At 38.9% G+C, this 16,783-nt stretch overlaps 1 protein-coding gene and 1 long non-coding RNA gene across 6 annotated transcripts in view; one reads left to right on the top strand and one right to left on the bottom strand.

The window, feature by feature from the left end:
- Positions 1-16,783, top strand: part of LOC134199408 (uncharacterized) — a 333,027-nt gene that overhangs the window by 156,328 nt on the left and 159,916 nt on the right. The gene's annotated exons all lie outside the window — the stretch shown is intronic.
- The window catches only part of LOC105842345 (uncharacterized), a 41,654-nt gene continuing 29,688 nt past the window's right edge, over positions 4,818-16,783 (bottom strand). The window contains exons 3-8 of one of the 5 annotated variants that reach the window (XM_038012972.2): positions 14,047-14,190; positions 9,467-9,628; positions 8,730-8,906; positions 8,259-8,507; positions 5,976-6,220; positions 4,818-5,701 (exon numbers count right to left, since the gene is read on the bottom strand). In XM_038012972.2, the coding sequence (XP_037868900.1) occupies positions 5,633-5,701; positions 5,976-6,220; positions 8,259-8,507; positions 8,730-8,906; positions 9,467-9,628; positions 14,047-14,190 (1,046 nt within the window). In that variant the 3' untranslated portion in view covers positions 4,818-5,632. Of the gene's footprint in view, positions 5,702-5,975; positions 6,221-8,244; positions 8,508-8,729; positions 8,907-9,466; positions 9,629-14,046; positions 14,191-16,783 lie in introns of those variants that run through there. The other 4 variants (XM_038012973.2, XM_021351299.3, XM_021351300.3 and 1 more) reach the window with 4 other exon arrangements.

The raw sequence follows: 16,783 nt of genomic DNA, 5'->3' as shown, positions 1-16,783 counted from the left end.
CCATTAAATAATATACTCAATAGAAGCTAAAGAAGAGATAAGTCATTGCTGTTGAAAAGAAATATTGCTAATTAAGTTTTTACATATTTTTGGACCTAATTTTCTCGATGTTACAGCAACAAATGTTTTTATCTAACACGGAAATTAGTTAAGGACACATTGTACCGTAGTTTTCCACGAGGAAACATGTTTAGTTAATTAATTGTAAAACATTATTGTATTGATTTACAATATTGTTACGCGCCGGGGTTCGAATTAAATAAAAAGTTCCCCCAAAGTACAAATTAAAACTGTGTTACAGAACTGTATCACAGAACACTTTAAAAATCTTAATTCATCTCTTCCGCCTCGCTTCAGGTGATCCGTTTCCTGTTTCGCTTCGAGTAGTTCCGGTTACTGCTTCGTGCCATCTCTACAACGCTTTTATAGTCGATATGACATCCCTAGAATTTTTTATTTATTTTTTTATTGCTTAGGTTCGGTAGGCAGCGGCTTGGCTCTGCCCCTGGCATTGCTGAAGTCCATGGGCGACGGTAACCACTCACCATCAGGTGAGCCGTATGCTCGTCTGCCTACAAGGGCAATAAAAAAAAAGCTTAGATGGGTGGACGAGCTCACAACCCACCTGGTGTTAAGTGGTTACTGGAGCCCATAGACATTTACAACGTAAATGCGCCACCCACCTTGAGATATAAGTTGTAAGGTCTCAAGTATAGTTACAACAGCTGCCCACCTTTCAAACTGAAACACATTATTGGTTCACGGCAGTAATAGGGTGGTGGTACCTAACCGTGTGGACTCACAAAACGTCCTACCATCAGAAATTACGCAAAGTATAATTTTGCGGGTTTGATTTTTATTACAGGATGTTATTCCTTCACCGTGGAAGTCAATCGTGAAACATCTGTTAAGTACGTATTTCATTAGAAAAATTGGTACCCGCATGCCGGATTTGAACACTAGCACAGTCGCAAGATTACGAATGCACCAGACGTCTTATCCTTTAGGCCACGACGACTTCAAAAACGTAGTTTAGTATAGGCGAGACGATGCAATAAAACAAAAAAGTGAATAGGTTTTTTTTTTCATTTTAATGTCCCCTCGTATCATAAAAACAGATAGTGACATACAAATTTCCAGCAAGCAGACGCTTATGACTATATTAGGTCCTCCGCACACACACACGACGACCGTTCGAAGCGAATCGAAGAAAACTTTTTTTATTTCAAAACATAACATTCATCAGAATCTTAAATACTTTTTGAATAAATTTAGAAGTTAGATTGCGCAGTTTTTCATATGAGGCGATCTTGACGCTCAAACACGTGATCTTTTCTTTATAGAAGTCTATCCGGTCAGTAGATACGGGTTTGCGAAACCCAGTGCTCTCTGCTTGTTGGCGCTCAAATAATTTATAATTCTGGTACATATTATATATAATCACTATATAATCGATCTCCACCGCTTCGACTTCCAGTGCGGTATTAATGATGAGAATTTTTGTGGGGATGAGAAATAATAATGTTAATGTATAATAATGTAAATGACCAGCGAACCAGACGGGTACAGCTAGTAATATAATAAAAATAATAAAAGCCTTTTATTTCATACAAGTGACATCAAACAAAAATTAACGCAATGTGATCTATGAGATTAGTTAACTAATAAATATCTTTGTTGAATAATAGTAGGTAGTATTTCCCACTAGCAAGAACCCCTCCCCGGGTAAAGGCCTCCTCCAAGGATAATCAATCTTATCTATATTGGGCGATTTTAATCCTTTAGAATACGTAAATAAAATTCCCAACTACTTCCAAGATCGCAACGTGATCCATAAGTCCACCAGTGGTTAGCGACACCGTGAGTTTGCCCCGGTAACTATCCTTTTATTTACGTTGGGGAAACCCAATTTACGGATATCCGGACGATGAGGATTAGGTCAGGTTATGTCGGACTCCAAGATGACTGCCGATTAAGCCTTAGTAATAGCTCTCTTTAGACGTCCGATCCATGCCTGAGATGGAACTCGGATGAGGGTAGGGCAGCGATCGGGGAATCCGGGTAAATTACCTCAAATGGGGTAAAATGAAATTTTGGGGGGTAAATGAAATTTTTGCGAGTTAAAAAAAATTATATATATATAGAAGTGAAACTTCTTTAGAATCGTTAAATCTTTAGTTATTGTTTTCTTTTCAAAATTATCATGGGGGCTATAATATGAAAGATACTAAAAAGAAGCGATTTCGTTTTTTTTTGGTTCTTCGCCATGGGGTAATATCAACTTACACAAAAATATTTTGGGGTAATAATTAAAAAAGTTCCCCAACCGCTGGGGTACGGGGATCCCATGGACAATATGCTCACTAATGCGCGCTCCTCTCGATGGAGTAAGTATTACTTGCCTATTTCTACCGTAAAGCCGCTATGCGTTCAGGCTTTAGAGGAGAGTCGTTAAGACTGTGAAGTAATGTCTCGTGGTGGGGATGGTATTGGCGTCGTGGTGGCTCTTTGATGAATTGTTTTTTTTAGCTCTAGTAAATGAGGTTAAAGAAATAATCAAAAGCACATTTACGACTAAATCTCGCCTATATTCAATAAGTTTACGACATTTTCAATCACTCACCAGACGCGGATTGAATCGTAAAAGTGTTATTACAAATATCTGAGACTTTTGACAACACTAAAAATGAAAAAAAGGCTTCGACCATTTTTGTTATCCATACGAGCGTCGTCATGTGTCTGTGTAGGATCTAAATCGTATCGTTTATTGCGATCAGATACGTGTAGAAAACATAAGGACTATGCACGACCCTTGTACCGTCTCCAATTATTTATTTAAGGCCTGGCCTGAGCCATATCTTATCCATCTTTACTAGTACTACACCTTAATTATCATACTGCGTTCTTTGTTACGGACTGTCCATTAATTTCATTTTATGTCGATATTTAACGTTGCGGTGTCGGCGCCAAGTGATAAGCAAAGTCTAGATAACAAGTGCAGGAGATAAGGATATGATAGAGCAGAGGGCTTCGACAAAAACTCGGTCGACCAATGGTCCTGGTGTTATTGTTCAGATTCAAGCATCTCTCCAGTATTGTATGATAGCCAGATTCAATCTGTCAAATATGTTGTATTCCATGATAACTACGCTACAAAGTTTTCAACCAGGGAAACTTTTTCTGTACTAAATATATAGCAAAGTCATAATTACAGCTACTTAGTTTAATTTAAACTAAATAATGTTAGATTTCTTGTTATTAAGCGGGTTGTTGAAGAGTTTGTTTATATTTAAATTGAAGTATGTTTTTTTTTATGTTTTTATGTTTTTGTGGAGTTTATTTCACCTGGTGTGAAGTGGTTACCGGAGCCCATAGACATTTACAACGTAAATTCCGCCCCACCTTGAAATATGGTTCTAAGGTCTCAGTATAGTTACAACGGTTGCCCCACCCTTCAAACCGAAACACTTTACTGCTTCACGGTACCTACCCGTGCAGGTTCACAAGAGGTCCTACCACCAGTATGTACGGTATCTGTGATGAGAAAGCGTCGACAAAATAGCGCCTTAGAATAAATAATTTCACTCCTGTCTAATGAACCATTACAGCCGATTATATATAAATTGTTAGCGACTATTGTTACTCCCAGAAATATATCTACAGATAATTTAGAAGAAGTGAAGGTCGTAAGTTAATAATCGATTTTATTTAGATTACTTTACGACGATTAAGTTTTTACAGATTCAAAAATCCTACATGAAACTATGGCCTTGGTAAAGAATATAATGAAACATTGGGTAATGAGAAAACAATTTATCGCCTGATAAAGTTTTTTTTTTTTTTTTTTTTTTTTTTTATTGCTTAGATGTGTGGACGAGCTCACAGCCCACCTGGTGTTAAGTGGTTACTGGAGCCCATAGACACCTACAACGTAAATGCGCCACACACCTTGAGATATAGTTCTAAGGTCTCAGTATAGTCACAACGGCTGCCCCACCCTTCAAACCGAAACGCATTACTGCTTCACGGCAGAAATAGGCGGGGCGGTGGTACCTACCCGTGCGGACTCACAAGAGGTCCTACCACCAGTAATTACGCAAATTATAATTTTGCGGGTTTGATTTTTATAACACGATGTTATTCCTTCACCGTGGAAGTCAATCGTGAACATTTGCTGAGTACGTATTTCATTAGAAAAATTGGTACCCGCCAGCGGGATTCGAACACCGGTGCATCGCTCGATACGAATGCACCGGACGTCTTATCCTTTAGGCCACGACGACTTCTAAAAAGTTCTCGTAAGCGGTGGTATTTTTTTATGGAGCTTAAGAGACGCCCAAATTGTAAGCGAGTACGTTCACCAAGCAAGTGTTGAATACAATTTTTATTTTGGACATAAAAATTGAACTCAGTTTCATTTTTTTAATTTTTTTTTATTGCTTAGGTATCTGGACGAGCTCACAGCCCACCTGGTGTTAAGTGGTTACTGGAGCCCATAGACAACTACAACGTATATGCACCACCTACTTTGAGATATCAGTTCTAAGGTCTCTCAGTATAGTTACAACTGCCCCACCCTTCAAACCGAGCTGAGCCTTAGACTGCTATACTATGTTGTGTGGCCATTTTTGTAGCTTTAATGGTTGTGAATATAGTGTTCAATTCAGCAACGGGACTTTATGTAATTGGACAGCACGTAAATAGAACGCAATATTAGCGCATTATCTATAATATTTTACGAAGAATTAGATTTGTTGAGAGAAACATTTAACGAGAAACTTAAAACCAAAGCAACATCAGGTACATCGGTCCAAAACTAGAATAAAAATTATATTACACAATCGATTGTTATCTAAATAACAAAAAATAAATTTTACTTACATATTTCTAAATTATCCAAAATTATGCAGATTCAACAAGTTACATAATAACATATTTTTTTATGATAATTCTTTAAAGTACTATCTAAGGTTTCTAGACATTTTTGTTTTAATGGTCAGTGGAGCTAACTTAAGCGAAGCAGGAGTTAAAATTTCCCGAGAAACCTCTGTATGTACAGACGTAACGAACGAAAGGAAAACGCCGTATCTGTTAAGATAATTTGTTTTTTTGTTTTAAGTAAAATTATCTGTTGACTATAGTGTGTAATAACGATCTGTATTAAAAAAATATATGGGAAGACGAAGATATTGTAGGAAAATAAATTACCAATTTTCTGTTACGATACATCCGGCGCATATAATAACAAATTGTAGAATGAACAAATAAATTATTAAACATACCAAGCTTAGCTGCTCCACCTCATCCTAGAAGCTCAAGCGCTTTCATTTATTACAATAATTTTCAACAGCGGGAGCTCAATGGTATAATCTATTGCGTTTACAACACTACTTTTAAATCGTGGTGTTTCCATAGGGGTCTTCTGTGTGCTTCTGTCTTAACTTAACCTACGAAATGTCCTGAAATTCATCAAATTGTAGACAAATTTCGTCGAGATTCGATGATCACTCACGGGAATAATTCGATTGGTTCAATGTCTGTCAGCCTACATCCAGGCAATAGCTGGGGATCCGTCCGAAGACAAGGAGTCTAAGGAACGGCGAAGGTGCGCAGTCTTCGATCGAGCCTGCTGTCAGTACAGCGAGGAGCTTGAACAGGGCCCGTCCACTCCCTGCAGCTGCTGCTCAGGGTTCGATAACAACTGTAATTAACATTAATAGTTGTACAACCGCTGAGTCCTAGAATCATAAGTTATTGCTGGTAATTCTAGGAAAAACACAATAATTTTTGGATCGTGTCAAAGTTCTAGGTGAATTCTTTGAAAACATACAGAGGTTTTACATTCACAAATGAATAGACACACACATTTAGGAATAAATTGTTCCGTTGTCTTGAGTTTTAAAAGGGAGTCTTAAAAGATGGGTGTGCTTAGAAATCGTAAAAGTCCACAAAGGATAGGAAGTGGATGATCTTACTTCTCTAATTTCACATACAGACGGTAGCAGTCCATCTGTGGAGTTGTTAGGCGAGCGCGGTGATGGTGTTGGGGCATGCTTAGGAACCTCGCGGCCCGCAGACATCTTGTCGTGCAGCTGAGCAAGTCGCATACTCATCTGACGTCTTTCTTTCTGTTCTCTTTCTCTCTCCCATCTCTTCGCACTGTAACTCCTTATCGATGATGTGCTGCTCTGCACTGAACTTAAACTTGGACGTCGCGAACCTGCGACATAATGTACCATATAATTTGTCTGCTTCTAATAATTTGGTGTGATTGCATTGCTAGTGATTTGTGACGCAGTGTACAAGCGGATGTTGAATTTGGAAATATTTGTACTAGTGGTAAACAAATATTTGTAATATTTGAGGTGCTGGATTTAATAACCTCTGATGTCGAAGAGGCTACTTTAATTGCTTAAAAGTTTTTTAATTGGTATTTAAAAAAATGTTACACGGTTTTCACGGGAGAAATGCTTAGGATCATATTATTATACTGACGAACAAATTGGATTTTGGTAAATACCAGATTTTTCAAAACGACAGACAGCACCAAATTGTGTCTTTATTTCAAATTTTCTAAATAATTATAAAAGTGAGTAATCGAAAGATAGCTTTAAACTATATTACAACAATATTAACATTCATATTACATCTTATTGAATTCAACGATTGCGTATTATCAAATGGAATTTTCTTTTAAAGTTTACTAATTACATTTTGCTACTTTGACTGCACACAAATCTAATTATTACTGCAATCAAATACATACAAATATTCGAAATATAAGTGGTATTAAAATTATATTGAAAATAAAAGACAGTACATTTATTCGTTTTACAGGTTTACATAGACGATATATGATATTTGCAAACGCTTTCATGCACGCCAAATAGTACAACGAAAAGCGTGTAAGCAACGTGCACTGCTCAGGAAACTGAAGTTTCTATTGAAAATCTTTGTCTGTTAATTGTACTATTTAAATGATTTACTAATTTAATTCAATTTACTGTTTAGTTATATATTTTGTTCCCGCAGTAGGAAGATCAAAGTCAAAATTTAATCCTTTTTCACATTACTACTAAAGAGAAGTTTATGTTTATATCGATGATTTATTCATGGCTTGGTACAACCACGATTAGTTGATAATGGATTTAATATATGTGTCTTATATTATGTTTCTATCACGCTAAACATATGACAACCAGATGTATGTTCAAAGTCGTGACGGTGAAAGCTAAAATTTTAATGTATACATACTTTACAGAGTTATGGTGCACGTAATGTTGTAATCTTCAGTTTCATTAGCACACATACATAAAAGGCGTGATATATAGATACAAAGGAAGGACCACGGCCATCTTGCTCGCTCCGCTGATTGCACATTCTTATTTTTCGAATCTTGAAAGCCCATTTGCCAATAAGCTCACATAAAGCTGTACTTACAAACAACCAATTTATTGATGTTTTCCATATATGCCACCTTTGGGGATTCAAAAAACAAGAAATACATAATAATTAAAAAAAGCTATCGTATTACGACGTTTATAAAATTTATTTCAATTATTAGGTTATTATTGGATTTAGCATTGGGATAATTTTGAAAATTAACAACCACATTTTGATACCACGATGTAAGTCTTAAAACAAAATTCTAAAAATTGAGCTGGAGCTACAGTTAAGATATTTCTGACATAATTAATTGTCTTACGTGAGTATTTAGTTGAGTTCGCGGTTATCGTTGGGCTTGGGGACTTTTATTTGTATCCCGTGAGCGAGGTTTCGCGCGCTGGTGTAATTAATTTTTAGTGTGTGAAGGGCCTGGGAGATGCGGTCCCGCGCTGACTTGTAGCCATGATTACAGTGTTGGGCTCAGAGTGGCATATTTGGAGTTACACCGTCCCCACGAGCAGTCGCAGGCTGGCGTCAGTCCCTGTCACTAACACCAAACGCAACATCTAACGGACACGGGCGGCGCGCGGCGACACATGCGTTCGTCTCCACTCCTATACCGATCCGGTCGCTTCACAGTTGAATTACATTCGAATGTGGATTTTGAACGTTTTAAATGACGGAGGTTTCGAAGGATAACATAATTTTCTAAACGATTATTCATGTTTCTTATATTTGAAACAAGTTTTTATCTATAATGCTTTGAAGCGAACGGAATCAGTGTATTCGTGTAGACGATCCTCGTGCGCGTCCGTCCGAACACCGAGACGTGCAAATGACGGGGCCCGCGCTGCATACATCATCCAGTTCACCTTTGGCGGCGCACCGAGGCGGGTGCGCGCCGCCGTCCCGCCTTACGGCCGCGAGGTGGCGCGAGATGAGCAAGATGGCCGCCTTGCGCGCCGCACCTGCGCGCGATGCTGACACCGGCACCCCCCGTCGCGACCCCCGCCCCGACCCCGCACCCCCGCCGTCGTCCAGCGTGCCGCTTGTACATCCGCTGCGGGACGATGCACGGGACGACGCCCGAGACGACGCACGGGTCGCGCTCAGCGTCCCACCTGCCGACCGACACGCGTCGTCATTCACCAGCCACCACTACGTCACTACACTCATACGTCGGACTTGTTCCTGAAGGGATTGTTCTGTTTTGGTGTTAAGAAATAAAAAAGATAATTACGAATGTTATTCAGCCTTGTCCATTCCTTTTATTAATTTGAAGAGACAACATTGCATGCATACAATGAAGATCTTCATCCATAAATATACCCTAAAATACTTACCAGTGTCATTGAGAGAATACAAGCAAGGCGGGGTTAGCCTCGCGTCGGCTAGGTGCGTAGGATGGTACCGCGCCTTAGTGTAGAGATGCAGCACCATGCAGAGCAATCCCGCCAACACGAAGATCCCCGACGCCACGCCCAGGAGCGTCGGCATGTCCGCTGTCAGCAACACCATATCTGGAAACAAAAAGACGAATACGTTGTTAAAGGATTTGTTAGTAGAAACACGGTTACGCCGGTAAGAGTAATGTCATCTGTCATCAAATAGCAGAAACGAATATTAAAAGAACTAGTAATATCGAGAACAATAGAGACTTGTAACGCCATCGCCAACACCACGATATTGATTTCCATCTATATACTATTAATTTGTTATTCTATTCTGAATCATCAAATATCTCCTATAAGTGGTCGCGTTTTGGTCGCGTTTCCAGAGGTCTTTTTTGCCACGTACCATCCGGCTATGGAATGAGCTATGACATGTCCTTCTTTAAAAGAGGCTTGTAGAGAGTATTAAGCGGTAGGCAGCGGCTTGGCTCTGCCCCTGGCATTGCTGAAGTCCATGGGCGACGGTAACCACTCACCATCAGGTGGGCCGTATGCTCGCCTGCCTACAAGGGCAATAAAAAAAAAGTGGGGGCAAATGCTGTATTTGCCCTCACAAAAATATTTAAATATTCAAAATCTACTAAATCCGAAAATTAGTATATTTCTTAAGAGAATGTCAGCGTAATCACCTTCAGTGCAGAAGACTCGGTAGGTGGGCCTGGAGTGCGAAGTGCTGTGGTACCCGGGCTCGCATTTGCAGTAAGCGTTGTGATTGACCTGCACACACGACGAATGGGCATCGAAGGCACGACACGTTTGTCTGTAGAAGCACTGCTCGCCAAGTTTCTTCGCTGTAATAAAACAAAAATACAAAAAAATATCTAATAAACTTCCTCTCGTAAGTACTCATAGAAATAATTAAAGGCGTTATTAGGAAGTCGTCGTGGCCTAAAGGATAAGACGTCCGGTGCATTCGTATCTAGCGATGCAACGATGCAACGGTGTTCGAATCTCGCAAGTAGGTACCAATTTTTCTAATGAAATACGTACTTGGCAGATGTTCACGATTGACTTTCACCGTGAAGGAATAACATCGTGTAATAAAAATCAAAACCCGCAGAATTATAATTTGCGTAATTTCTGGTGGTAGGACCTCTTGTGAGTCCGCACGGGTAGGTACCACCACCCCGCCTATTTCTTAGAACTTATATTAGACCTTAGAAATTATATCTCAAGGTGGGTGTCGCATTTATGTTGTAGATGTCTATGGGCTCCAGTAACCACTTAACACCAGGCGGGCTTTGAGCTCATCCACCCACATAAGCAATAAAAAAAAAATATATTAACACCCTTTTATTAGATTCGTTTTTATGTTTGTTTGTATGTAGCAGAATCTTTGAACGTCATTTTCATGGACTCCAATACGTCGGATTAACTTGAAAATTTGTACGTGCATCAAGAATTTTGCATCTTCCCTTTACATTTTCTCAATCTACGGCCTTAAGATTTAAGACATTTTCATAATGTAGGTAAATCGAAGATAAACTAGTAATTTGATGGTTTAGCAATGGCTTTTGAAGAGCTCTTGTCCGTCAGATCCATCATCAGACCAGTTTGGAAGTATACCGTATTAGAAGATTGCATTATATATAAAAATACCGTTATGAGCGTGCGAAACTTATACAAAGGACGTAAAGATATTACCTAAACATGTTTTACTAATTAGACAGTTAGACTTTTGTTAGCAAGGCATGATTAAAATGTCTTGGTAAGACATATTCTTAGTCCGCGATCATACACTACCGTTCAAAAGTTTCGAAGCACTAAGGTAATTTAGACGATGGGCTGACGACATAACCGAAATAATAGGAAAGGACTGGCAAACTGTCGGCAAGGACAGAGACCAGTGGAACGAACTGGAGGAGGCCTTCACCCGAGGAGGGGTCCATATTCAATAACAAAAACTAACTCTTACTAACGTTTAGATAATAAGCATTAACAACTAACTAAACATTAACAAATAAATACCACATTTGAAATGAAAGTTAAGGATAAGGAAATATAGGCTTTTTTATTTTATTTTATAAGGTAATTTAAATAAAAATGTCTCTAAAACACATAACTCATTAATTAATACACTTCAATCTTGATGAAACATCAGACTAAAATATTTTTCATTAAATTTTTATATCTTCAAAATGACTCCTCTAATTTTTGATTATTCGTTCACAAATTTTACTAATTTTTTTGATTAATTTATGTTTTGTCGTCGTACAATATAATTGAGAATTCGACCTCATACCTCAAGGTGGCAGTCGTTTTATAACAACTTTAAGCCGCTGAGTTTTTTGCCGGATTTTCTCGCGGGATCGCGATTTCGGTCCGGTGGTAGATTCTGCGTAGCACTGCCCTTGCTAGGGCTAGTGTTAACAGTTCCTAAGTTCACCCACCCTTCCGCGTGTAGTTGGAATAGTCTCTTAGGCTACCAACGAATAAAAATAACTAACTATCTAACGACAGTTAAGGCATGAGCTGGTCTCAACATCAAAATAAATTAATAAATAATAATTCATTTTTAACCGACTTCAAAAAAGGAGCAGGTTCTCAATTCGACTGTATGTTTTTTTTATGTTCATTACCTCGTAACTTTTGACTGGTTGAATCGATTTTGATGATTCTTTTTTTATTAGAAGGTGACGCTTCCCATGTGGTCGCATTTAGTTCCCAGTTCTGATAATGGTATCCATGAGAAAACCATATAAATCTTAAAATTGCATTAAGTACGTGCGCGACAAATAGATGAATAACTCAATAACTCAATATCACGCCAACCCATTTCGATGATTATATTATTGTTTTTAGTGTATATTAATTTGTTTTGGAATATCTTGTTTTTTCTATTTGAAGTCGGTTTTTGTTAGAGCATGTCGATTTACAATTATGAAAGGTTAAGATGTTGTTAATAATTTATAATTAGTTTTACGTTAACACAGTCGGAGTTTTGTTTGTAACGAACTCTTAAAGCTCTGAGAAAGTTCTAAAAGTCTTTGAGGACTTGTCAAAGGTCTGTTATGAGAAGAACTATCTTGGTGCGCGCTGGCGCGTCGTTATGAGAAATTCTTTTTGCAACTTCATTCATGTGTGTAGAACGTTTTAGAGACTCGTTTAAGAAGGATATTTTGAAAGAAATTCATTTTAGTATCTTGCTAGGTTTTCACGCAACGTGGATATAATTATAATTATTGGTTTTTTTATTGCTTAGATGGGTAGACGAGCTCACAGCCCACCTGGTGTTAAGCGGTTACTGGAGCCCATAGACATCTATAACGTAAATGCCGCCACCCACCTTGAGATATAAGTTCTAAGATCTCAAGTATAGTTACAACGGCTGCCCCACCCTTCAAACCGAAACACATTACTGCTTCACGGCAGAAATAGGCAGGGTGGTGGTACCCGCGCGGATCACAAGAGGTCCTACCACCAGTAATTACGCAAATTTTAATTTTGCGGGTTTCATTTTTATTACACGATGTTATTCCTTTCACCGTGGAAGTAAATCGTGAACATTTGTCGAGTAAGTATTTCATTAGAAAAATTAGTACCCGCCTGAGATTCGAATACCGGTGCATCGCTCAACACGAATGCGCCGGACGTCTTATCCGTTAGGCCACGACGACTTCGACTTATTCAAAATATTTATACGGTTTAATCTCACATTTATTAAATTTCCTTTCACAGTTGTTGTGTTCGTTATTTGTCGACATTAGAATTATGTAGATGCCGTATAACTATAATTATTTAACTTTAAAATTTTGTTGAATGTAATGCTTTGAAATTTACTTTTTTTCCCATTATCTATCATTGGGAGTCTAAAGGGCTATTACAACTTCGCGTGGATCAGAGATATTTATGTTTCTTTGCACACAGATAATTAATTTTCAGATTTATGTTGATATAATTTTGAACTAATAATAATATTGTTCAGTAGTTTTACTCAATATAGTTTACATAGGTTTTATCAGGTTTTTTTTTTCATAGAAGGAATTAATAGTATCTTCAGGTTTGGCACTTTGTTTGATTTGGGTTTTCATCTTCACGATAAGGAGGTCCCAGTGCAAATCAACTTTAATACAAAAGATGATCTAAGTCAATCGTTCAAACCGTTTACGGCTTGAACTGTAAATCTAGTTTTAATTGAAGCCGTCAGCGCAAAAGTGGCCTAAGCTTGTCATGGTTTGTATGTAGGTAATGAGATTTGAATTTACTTTTACACTGCTTCGTAGGTAAAAACAATACGCGCAAAATAATGTTTACAACGCCATCTCTTATCTATGGGTGAAACTAGGGATAGGCCTAGAGCAGTGATTCTCAACCACTGTTCCGCGGCATTTTTGTGTGCCGCCAAATTTCAAAAGTGTGCCGCTAAATTTTGGGAATATATAATAATGTTAATATTATTAAATTATATCATTTTAAAAGAAAAATATTTTAAACATGAATATATATTTAAATCCACATAAAAAAAACTATAGTATATTTTAGTTTATTTCGTATATTACATTTTTTTGATAAACTATTTATGCAGTGTGTTGTAGTAAGTACTTTTTTTTTTTTTTTTGTGTGCCGCCAAATTTTGAAATCGTTAAATATGTGCCGCAACAAAAAACGGTTGAGAGTCACTGGCCTAGAGGGAGAGTGATAGGGAGAGGCCGGTTTTGCATAAAAATTTAGTAAGTTTTAAATGAATTGCAATTTATAAGCACGAATAAGAAAAATTGTGGGTTAGGTCATAGACGTATGTTTGTTTGTAACGGAATCTTTGAACATGATTTTGACCCCCTTCAAAACGTCGGATTAACTCGAAATTTGGTATACTTATTAAGGACCGATGACAATTAAATATGAAAAAAAAAATTGAATTTTTAAAAAAAAAAATTGAAATTCAACTAAAAAATGAAAAATAAATAATAGTTTTAAAAAATCAACAAAATACGCTTTTATAGAAAATCCAACTAAAAAATAGAAATTAAATTCTAATAAACTTGAATTAAAAATAGTGTAAGAAAAAAAGATTTTATTGTAAAAAAAGCGTGGGGTGCATGGCATCAGTAGTTATAAATATTTTATGAACAGATATGAGTAGAAGGGTTATTATTTCAATAATATCTTAAAAAACACCCCACGCTTTTGCACTGCACTACTTAGTTCGCTCTGGTTCGCTGTGTGTAGCTGCTCATAGCGCTCGTTAAGCAACATTATTACTACTTACGTTTAGCACAACCATTAGCGACTCCCAGCGGCACCGGGTGTTTATGGTCACATTGGCAAGTCGAAGTGGCCGGGTCGCAGAACACGTGGACCAGCTTCGGGTTACAAGTGAATTCACACGGGGAGCCCAAATATCGGCCCTTTTCTGAAACAAAAAGGTAATAATTAAACTAGAAGGTGTTCTATGACCGCGCTCTGCTGTGGGAATGTCGCTCTGTGGGAAATACGTTAAATTAATTGAAGTTGCAAGACCTTTGATGATTTACTAAGTTGTATTGAGACGGCTGTTTTCCCTTATTTTTACGTTGGGGAATCCAGTTTACGGATGCGACCAGTTTCCCAACGGGATCCGGCCGGATTGTCGGACTTAAAGACGATTACCAAATTAAACCCCACCGATGACTCCGCTGTGCGACCCCCGCCCGAGACGGATCAGGATAGGGTCACGGTAGACAGGGGGATCACACAGTCAACACTAAAACCAGACGCGAGGTTCCCCCCAGGAAGTCTGGCAATGGAATGCCGGTTACACAGCCGCCTTATGAGTCTACACGGGTACCACCACTCTGCCTAATTCTGCCGCGAAGCAGTCATCCGTTCCGGTTTTCAGGATGGGACAGCCGTTTTACTATACAATTGACATCGTAATCATGTCTCTTGGTGACTAGCTGTTTTTACGCAATGTCTATGGACTTCTGTAGTCGCTTAATGGTGGGCCCTGAGCTAGTTCATCCATTTAGGCAATCTATATATATATATAAATGAATTGCTGCTCGTTAGTCTCGCTAAAACTCGAGAACGGCTTAACCGATTTTGCTAATTTTGGTCTTGAATTATTTGTGGAAGTCCAGAGAAGGTTTAAAAGGTAGATAAATATGAAAATGTTCGGAATTGAATAAAAAAACAATTTTGTTTTTCCTTTCATATGTCCCTCGTCGGACGTATTCCTTTTGTTTGTTTAAGTTTATTTTATACAAAAGTTTAGGTCTTTTATTTATCGATTGAGGCACTACGAAGTCTGCCGGCTCAGCTAGTAAATAAATAAAAATATACATAAAAACAGATTTGTAGCCATAGCACATAGCCATAGCACATATTGGCATGTGCTATGGCACATAGCCATAGCACATATTGATGTAGCCAGTTTTATGTTCATCGCGCAAAGCGCAATACTACGCGGTCGTCAGTGTTCACGTGCGCGTTTGAGTACGACGAAGATTCGACGAGCGAACTAGCACTTACACGTAGCCCACTGAGTTTCTAGTCGGATATTCTCAGTGGGTCGCGATTCCGATTCGGTGGTAGATTTTGTGAAGCACTGTTTTTTTTCCCTACTTATTCGCTGGTGGCCTAAGGGGCTATTCTAGCTATGCCCGGACTGGTAGGTGAGCTCTCGGACTTAACCTGCGAGAATTTGCTAACACTAGCACTAGCAAGAGCAGTGCTTCGTAGAATCTACCACCGGATCGGAATCGCGACCCACTGAGAAGATCCGGCGAGAAACTCAGTGGGCTGTGTCTATGGGTTAGTTCGCTCATCGAACTCTTCGTCGTAATCGGCGAGTTCGACGAGGATGGTGACCGGTGTTTGAAAGACCTAAAAGCACTAGCACTGCTTTTGCTAGGACTTTGCTAGGATCTGCTCTCAACACCTGCAGATCGTTGTGCCTCACATACCCCGCGGCCCCCTAGGCGCGGGGACCTCGTAGGAGGTTCGGCCCCCGGCCCGAAAAAAAAAAAGAAAGCTCCTTAGGTTACCCCAACGGTTAGGTAGACAAGAACAAATTCACGCGTAGGTACTCTTCAAATTGTAACCGTCCGTCTTAAGACGTGGATCAGGCCTTCGAATGCACCTTGGTCCGTAACATAATCGATGAGATAGTTTTCATCGACCGCCAGATTACAATTGTCGACCTCTCGTTTATAAATAGCCGACAATGCGGTTGGATCGAGCAGCCTTCACCTCTAAACAAACATCGATTTGTATTCGAATAATACTTTTTGACAGCACGGCGAGCCTCTACGCTCTATGGATTCTTTTTACTATAAAAGTGGGAAGGTCTATGTAAGTTGTTTTATGATCACAGACGCTAGAATAAATTAGTGATTACGAAAAGAATAAAAACGCTTTTTAGCAATATTGAGATATCGTGTAATTAAAATTGTTTTTTTTTTATTGCTTAGATGGGTGGACGAGCTCACGGCTCACCTGGTGTTAAGTGGTTACTGGAGCCCATAGACATCTACAACGTAAATGCGCCACCCACCTTGAGATATAAGTTCTAAGGTCTCAAGTATAGTTACAACGGCTGCCCCGCCCTTCAAACCGAAACGCATTACTGCTTCACGGCAGAAATAGGCAAGGTGGTAGGTAGTACCTACCCGCGCGGAGTCACAAGAGGTCCTACCACCAGTAAAAATCTGCAACAATTCTAGTTTCCGTATCTAGTGGTGGTAGGGCGTCTTGTAAGCCTGCAAAGGTAGGTACCACCACTCTGCCTATTTCTGTCGGGAAGCAGTCGTGCGTTTCGGTTTGAAGGTTGGGGCAGCAGTTATTCCATCAAACTGAGACTTAGAACTCATATCTCAAGGTGGGTGGCATCATATACGTTGTTGATGTCTATGGACTCCCTTAAACACTTGACATCAGGCCGTGACCTCATTTCTGGTCTAAGCAATAAAAAAGATTTTAATCAGATAAGTTCATGGATGAGTCACATCGGAACCCGTGCACGTCTC

This window comes from Bombyx mori, chromosome 9 (genome assembly GCF_030269925.1).
Source record: "Bombyx mori chromosome 9, ASM3026992v2".
NCBI classification, from domain to species: domain Eukaryota; kingdom Metazoa; phylum Arthropoda; class Insecta; order Lepidoptera; family Bombycidae; genus Bombyx; species Bombyx mori.
Note: the sequence above shows the minus strand (reverse complement) of the source record. Positions and strands in the feature narration are given on the sequence as shown.